This window comes from Athene cunicularia, assembly GCF_003259725.1.
Source record: "Athene cunicularia isolate RWA chromosome 7 unlocalized genomic scaffold, athCun1 chr7_part1, whole genome shotgun sequence".
NCBI lineage: Eukaryota > Metazoa > Chordata > Aves > Strigiformes > Strigidae > Athene > Athene cunicularia.
This window is the reverse complement of record NW_020799107.1, coordinates 20255685-20262879: the sequence shown is the minus strand read 5'-3', so window position 1 is coordinate 20262879 and position 7195 is coordinate 20255685. Positions and strand designations below refer to the sequence as shown.

The 7195-nt window shown below is 63.4% G+C and overlaps 2 protein-coding genes across 2 annotated transcripts; one reads left to right on the top strand and one right to left on the bottom strand.

The window, feature by feature from the left end:
- The first annotated feature begins 129 nt into the window (after window positions 1-129).
- On the top strand, window positions 130-1955 carry INHA (inhibin subunit alpha). Its single transcript, XM_026853026.1, has 2 exons — window positions 130-517; window positions 1192-1955. The coding sequence occupies exons 1-2, from the start codon at window positions 151-153 to the stop codon at window positions 1923-1925; spliced, it is 1101 nt and encodes a 366-aa protein (XP_026708827.1). The 5' UTR covers window positions 130-150; the 3' UTR covers window positions 1926-1955.
- A 1921-nt stretch (window positions 1956-3876) lies between these two features.
- Window positions 3877-5411, bottom strand: LOC113482418 (gap junction gamma-1 protein-like). Its single transcript, XM_026853025.1, has 2 exons — window positions 4068-5411; window positions 3877-3975 (listed from the first exon to the last, which is right to left on the bottom strand). Exons 1-2 carry the CDS (start codon window positions 5248-5250, stop codon window positions 3968-3970), a joined length of 1191 nt encoding a protein of 396 aa, XP_026708826.1. The 5' UTR covers window positions 5251-5411; the 3' UTR covers window positions 3877-3967.
- Between the last annotated feature and the right edge of the window lie 1784 nt (window positions 5412-7195).

Below are 7195 nucleotides of genomic sequence, written 5' to 3'. Positions count from 1 at the left end.
CCCCCCGACACCCCCCTGCCCAGGCGCCAGTTCCCCCCCCAGACCACACTGTCCTTGCAGTCCTCGCATTCCAGACGTCTCAGCACTTTCACTGCCCAGAGATAATATTCTCAGCGAGCAGACGTTTGCGTCAGTGTCAGATAGGTCTCAATGCCACCCTGCCCTGGGGGAAGAGCAGCAGGCAGACGGGCTGGGCAGGCAGGCAGGAGCCTGTGGCAGAGCCCCCCAAGCCGCCAGCCCACTGCACACCCCATGGTCATGCTGCTCCTCCTGCACCTGCTGCCTGCCATGCTGCCCACCGCCGCCCTGGCCAGCTGCACTGGGGCTGGTGCTGACAGGCAGCTCATCCTGGCCAAGGTGCGGGCTCGGGTGCTGGAGCATCTGAGCCCACCAGTTCTCCAGGAGGAGCCCCAGAAGGATGCAAGGAAGCTGCACCGGAGAGATGTTCTTGAAAATGCTGAAGTTGAGCCGGAGGAGCTGGAGGACACTTCCCAGGTGATCCTCTTCCCTTCCACAGGTGAGAACATCCTGGTTGGGATGGAGAGGGCAGAGGGGTGAAGCAAGGTTGGGGGCTTGGGGCAACACCGATGCAGCAGGACAGAGGGGCTGCTGTGGTGGTCTGTGGGAGAAGAGAAAGAGGGTACACCAGGCTGGGGCACAGGTGAGGTTTGGTCAAGAGCCAGGAGGTGGAAAGGTATGGCAGGCAAGGACAGGCAGAGCAGCCCAGGACACAGGCAGGGAGAGAGGCAGGCAGCACAAGAGGGTGCTGAGAGGCCAGGGAAATGCTGGTCCAGGCAGGATGCAAAGAGATGGGGAGGACTGAGGAGCAGGCAGTTTAGGATAGGGAGGGATGCTAGGGAAGGGGGCCGGATACTGGGAAACAGGATGGGATACTAAGGGACAGGGCAGGATGCTGTGGGATGGGTCAGGTTGTCCAGCTATGAGGCAGGACACTGGGAGATGGGGGCAGAGTAATGGACCAGCTTAGGGCTCAGCTGCGGGGCGCAGTGCAGTGGCTGCTGCATAGCACTAGTGATCAGCTCTCCCACACCCTGCCACAGCCCATGCCAGCAGCCGGGCACCCTGCCAGCACCCCAGGGACTCTGCAACATCTTGTCTCCCACCCGGCATCAGGAACTGCCCCCCCCTGGTTTGGGCTCACACCCTAAGCATCTTTCCACCTCCCCACAGATGTGCCCTGTGAGCCCACACAGCCAGACAAGCTGCTGGAGGAAGAAGGGATTTTCACCTACCTCTTCCAGCCCTCAGCACACACCCTGAGCCGCGTGGTGACCTCTGCCCAGCTCTGGTTTTACACCGGCCCCTCAGCTGTCCCCAACCACTCGGCCCCCGACGTGCTGACCCTATCACCTCAGGGCCGCGTGCCGGTGACGGCCGTGGCAGTGCGGACGCCTGAGCACTGGACAGTGTTTCACTTCGCCCCGGCACTGCTGCCTCAGCTCTCCCAGCCGCTCTTTGTGCTTCTGGTGCGCTGCCCTGGCTGCCCCTGCCTGGCTGAGGGGGACAAGATGCCCTTCTTGGTGGCCACCACCCGGGCCAAGGGCAGCGAGAGGGCTCGTCGCTCCGCTGTGCCCTGGTCCCCAGCTGCCCTGAGCCTGCTGCAGCGCCCGTCCGAGGACTTGGCTGCCCACACTAACTGCCGCCGGGCTTCCCTCAACATCTCTTTTGAGGAGTTGGGCTGGGACAAGTGGATTGTGCATCCCAGCAGCTTCGTTTTCCAGTACTGCCATGGGAGCTGTGCTGAGGGCCATGGGCTGAGTCACCGCCTGGGCGTGCAGCTCTGCTGCGCTGCCCTGCCCGGCACCATGCGCTCCCTGCGCGTCCGCACCACCTCTGATGGTGGGTACTCCTTCAAGTACGAGACAGTGCCCAACATCCTGGCCCAGGACTGCACCTGCGTCTAGGGCATGCCACAGCCAGGCCCAGACCATTATTCTCCCGCCAGGAGAAGTTGCTTGCCCAGGAGACCCCTAGCCCCAAGCCACAGGGACCAGAGGGACCTGCCGGGGGGTGGTTTGGGCTGTGCCCACCCTCCCCTGCACAAGCCAGTTTCGGGCTGGCCTGGGGCAGTTGTCAGACCTGCCCCAGGGCCAGTCCTAGCCCAGAGTAAGCCAGGGCATGGTGGGGCAGGGACAGGCACAGCCTCTGGCAGAGGCACCAACCCTCTGCTGAAGCCAGCCTGATGTCTGCAACCAGCTCAGCCCCCATTTCTCTCCCCTTGCTGCCCTCTCCCAATTTCCACACACAACCCCTACCGCAAAAGACTGGGGTCCTGCTCCTGCTGCAGAGTGCAAGAGCTTCCTCGTGCTCCCAGGCAGGGATGGGGATGTGTCAGGGGAACCCATGCCAGGACTTCTCACCAGTGGCAGAGCTGGCAGCACATGCGGCGCTGCAAGCGAGCCCTCTCCCAGCGGCACAGCCTGTGCTGTGATGGGATGAGTGAAATAAGCCTGTTCCCTTTATCAAAACAGCCTGGAAACACCAGCTTCCATCAAAGACAGTCACAGAGATGGCATGTGGTTGTGCAGTGGGATGCAAGCTCCCTGGGAGCTGGAGGAGGGAAAAAATGGGTGAGCTGCAAGAGGCATCCAGTTCAGGCCTGGGGTCCCAGAGAGGTGACTGGGGTGTGCTGGCCAAAATCAGCATGGTGTGGCTGGGTCTGATCTAGTCCCGGGGCTGGGGAGCACGGGGCAGGGCAGCATCCCTTCTGCTCCCAGTGCAGCGGGATGGGGAGGCAGGGGGAACCCTTCACCAGGCCCCTCGCTGGGGACAGGACCGCACAGGAACACGGCGAGAGGGATCCTGCCGGGCCAGGCCGATGGAGGCTGCCCCGGCCGCAGCCGCCTCCGCACTGCAGGAACGACTGAGTCACCACGGGAGAGCGGGGAGGTCCCACGCAGACGAGCGACGCTGCCCGCCCCAGCCCGGCTACGCAGGATTCCCTTCCCACCCCTTCCTCCCGAAGGACCGGGTGCAGCAGTTCAGTACAAAACGTCTCCAGTCTTTACTAATATAGATATTAAAAAAAAGAAAAAAGAAAAAACAACAGTGTGACAATCATTTCTGAGTAAAAAACAACGCTACAAAAATCCCCGTGTGACCCAGGCTGAGATGATGAGCAATGCTCTTCTGCCTCCCGGCTGAGCCCAGCTCAGGGCACTGCATCCCCCCAACATGGGGCCAGGGTCCGGCCCTGCGCGGGGGGGGAATAGGCTTTGCTCCAAGGGCGGCCAGCCAGGAGCAGGGCGGAGGTGGCGGGAAGGACAGCCCCTGCCCTCTGCACAGACATTTCCAAGCAGGCCAGCCCTGCGACTTGCAATCCGTGCCAGGATGCTGCGCAGCACAGTCCCCCCGGCCACACCGGCACTTTCTGACAACGGTGCTGCCAGGACCCCTTCCATCCCCTCCCCTTCAAGAACAATGCCAGCCCAGCGCCCTGCCCTGTGGTTTGGCCCAGCCACCCAGACCCCCAGGCTCAGCTCCCCTCAACCCCCACGCCGCGGGGGCAATACCAGCATGGCCAGCATGGCCTGCACAGGCACAGCACCGGCTGGCACAGCGGCGGGTGGCAGTGGGCATGGAGGGCACGGAGAGGTGTGAGGAGAAGATACTCTGGGAAATGGGCATGGGAGGAGGAAAAGGGTGTGAAATAGGAGATAGGGGGGCGCAGGCCCAGAGCAGAGATCGGGAGTGGAGTATAAAAATGCCAGGGTGCACACGCTGACGAGTTTATAAAAATGTATAAAAATAAGACATTCCCTTTTTGAAAATTAAGTAGGAATGTCCCCCAATGCCCCCATCCCTGCCACTGCCCACCAGGACCGGGCTGCCCAGGCAGCCCCACCGGGCAGGCGTGCAGCACCTTCTGCCCGTGTTTCTGGCAGACTGCCTGTCCCACGGTGGCGGCAGCAGCCGCGCCAGCAGACCGCTGTGTCCCTGGTGGCACTCACAGCCCTGCAGGGAGCAAGAGTCAGGTTAGTACCTGTCCCAGGGTCCCCCCATGCCCCCATCCCAGTCGGACGGATCTGTCCCCCTCCCTGGCTCACCTGTGGTCCTCTCGCAGGCGGCGGTTCCCTTCTCGTGGGCGAGGTTGAGGCGGTTCTGCTCAGCTGCCATACCGTTGGCCTCGGGGCTGCTGCTGCAGGCAGGGCTGGGGGGCCGCGGGGGGGGCTGGAGGTGGAAGGCCACCTCCAGGTGCTCCTGGGCCAGGCGCAGGTGCTCACGCAGCCGGTCCAGCTCGTGTGCCGGGGCAGCCCCGGCCAGGGCAAAGCGCCTGGCTGCTGCCACCTGGGCCAGGCTCTCCCGGTAGTCCAGCTTGCTGTCAGGCAGCAGGGCTCGCGGTGGCTCCTTCTTCAGTGAGTGGTAGGTGGGGGGTGCGCTGGGGGCTTTCTTGGGGTACTGCAGTGTGGGGCTGCCACCAGCCGGGATCGGGGGGCCATCAGACTGGCTCAGGGCATCCCGGATGCGCCCCACACCAAGGTGCAAAAGCTCACAGAGGTTGAGGAAGAGGCAGAGCCCACTGACGGCGTACATGACGAGGAGGAAGATGGTCTTCTCAGTGGGGCGGGAGACAAAGCAGTCGACAGTGTGTGGGCAGGGGCTGCGGCTGCAGACATAGGAGGGGCTCACCTCGAAGCGGTACAGCAGGTACTGCCCAAAGAGGAAAGCCGTCTCCAGCAGCGAGCGGCACAGCAAGTGCAGGACGTAGGCGCGCATCAGCCCATCCTGCTTGATGCGGCGCCAGCCATCGTGCTTCTCACCACCCTCCGGGCTCTTCTCCTTCTCCACCTCGATCTCCTCAAAGATCATGGGGTCTTCTTCATTATCGTCCTCCGCCTCCTCGTAGTCCCGCCCGGCTCCCCGGTGCACCACTGGCATGCGTGCCTGCCGGGCTGCCAGCGGTCGGCGCCGCGAGGACTTGGGCATGCGGGCGATGCGGTGCATGGCGAAGCCCAGGTAGAGGACCGATGGTGTGGCCACCATGATAATCTGGAAGATCCAGAAGCGGACGTGGGAGAGCGGGGCAAAGGCATCGTAGCAGACGTTCTCACAGCCCGGCTGCTGCGTGTTGCAGACAAACTTGCTCTGCTCGTCATAGTAGATGGACTCGCCCCCCACAGCCGTGAGTACGATACGGAAGACAATGAGGACGGTCAGCCAGATCTTGCCCACAAAGGTTGAGTGGTTGTTGATATCTTCCAGGAGCCGCGTCAGGAAACTCCAGCTCATCCTGGCCAGGCAGTTGGCTCAAACCCTGAGGGGAAGGGGCAGGCAAATGGACACTGATCAAATCTGTGTGCACCTTACCAGGACCCCCAAACCACCAGCTGCCACTTCACCTCTGCCCCTCTCACTGTCCCGGCACTGACGTCCCTTGCCTTACCCACAGGTCCACAAACACAGCGCTGCGTGGGTAGTCATCTCCCCAGAACCACGTCCCCTGCCCAGCACCACCTCCCTGCGCTCCCGCCCGCATCCTGTTCCCGCCCTGCCATCAGCCAGGTGGGCAGAGGGGAGCCGGGGAGTAGGGAAAAGGCCACATCTGGAGGAAGAGTCAGCACAGCCACAGCCAGCGTAAACACAGCAGCACAAGGCAGCGCCAGCTGGGGAGGACGAGGGGACAGGCAGGGGCCAGAACCGCCTCCTCCACACCCAGTGCCAAGCACCCGTTTGCCACCTGGTCCTGGGCATGTCTCCAACCAGCGTCGCACCCTGTGCCAGCACCCACACCCTCTCACGGGGCCCACGGACCCCTGGAGGAAGGCAACACACAACAGTCCCTTTGGCCCGCTGCAGCTGCCAGCCCCAAGCCCCAGCCAAAGGGGGCTCCCCTGCGCAGCATCCCCCACCACATGGCCATGAGCCAGGGCCTCTGCATGCCGTGGAACTCTCTCTCGAGCGCCAGCAGAGATGCAGCATCACTCTGCCCCACCAAACCTGTGTGCTGTGCCCTCCCTCCTGTGGGACCCCCACCCCCCATCCTTACAAGCCCCTGAAGCCCACGGTGGCCGGTGCTCAGAGCACCCCACAGGCTGACAGCAAGGGCTGGCGGGGGGAGTGGAGCAGGAGGCAGGGGAGCAATGACGAGAGGCAGCGTGGGGTGGCCAAGGAATTGCACAAACTCCCAGCAAAGCAGCTGACACCGGAGGTTGGGGAGGAAATTACGAGGACCACGCTGCAACTCCCGGCCAAAGGAGAAGACACAAGAGGAGACACCCCACAGCCAACCCCCAGTTTCAGCAGCTTGTGCTCCAGCTGATGCAAGGGCAGCAGGTGGCAGCGCCACCCAGGGTGAGCAGAGGGGATGTGTTCCCCACAGAGACCCAGCCTCCCCTGCCCTCTGGCCAGCCCTGTCCCATCACCTGTGGCCAGGGCACATCCCTGCAGATGATGGCTCCTGCTGCACTCACACCACTATTGTCCAGAATCAGAGGATCTTTTTGGCTTAGCTCAGTCTGCCTCCTGAGCAACCTCACCTAAGCAGAAAAAGCCCCTCTGGCACAAGCACCTATGTGAAGAACATGCTGTTGCCAAGGGCCTGGTGCTCAGCAGAACCTGTGGCTGCGGGAGGTGGCACAGGCTGGTACCAGGGACCCAAACCCAGCCCATCTGGGCCACCATCCTCCTGTGGTCAAGCACCTGCAAGGTCTCACTGCTGCCCTGAGGCCCTCTCTCTCCCCACCATCCCACTGGAAGGAGGATGCTTGGTGTCTGCCTTCAGCCGCAGCACACCGCCCTGGGATGGGCTAGGGCAGGGGACGAGGCGAGGGGGGCAGGCAGGAGGGCAGCAGGCAGGAGGGCAGCCCTGGGAGCTGGCAAGCCCAGGAAAAGCAAAAAAACACACGTGGGCACTGCCATGGTGGCCAAGGAGAGGTGACACAGGGACAGACTGCAGCGTGGGGTCAGGGCCCTCAGTGGGCATGGCCGGGGCAGAACAAGGCTCCCCACACCCTTTCCCCCCCCCACCTGGGGCGGGGCCCCCCCGGGACACGCTGCCAGAGCGCAGCTCTCTGCCGCGGGGGCCAAGCCACGCACCACCTCCCGGCCAGGCACCACCCAGGATCAGCACCAGGTGCCTTGGACGAGACCAGGTCAGCCGGGCCCTGCACCCTCACCCCCAGCCCCACCAACTCCAGTTTCCCCCGCCCCAGCCTGCCCTGCCCAGAGACCCCAT

Bases quoted from the DNA above. Each gene is read 5' to 3' on its own strand.
- INHA (XM_026853026.1), top strand. From the start codon at position 151: ATGCCACCCTGCCCTGGGGGAAGAGCAGCAGGCAGACGGGCTGGGCAG. The intron at 518-1,191 runs GTGAGAACATCC...ACCTCCCCACAG, and splicing joins GATCCTCTTCCCTTCCACAG to ATGTGCCCTGTGAGCCCACA.
- LOC113482418 (XM_026853025.1), bottom strand. From the start codon at position 5,250: ATGAGCTGGAGTTTCCTGACGCGGCTCCTGGAAGATATCAACAACCAC.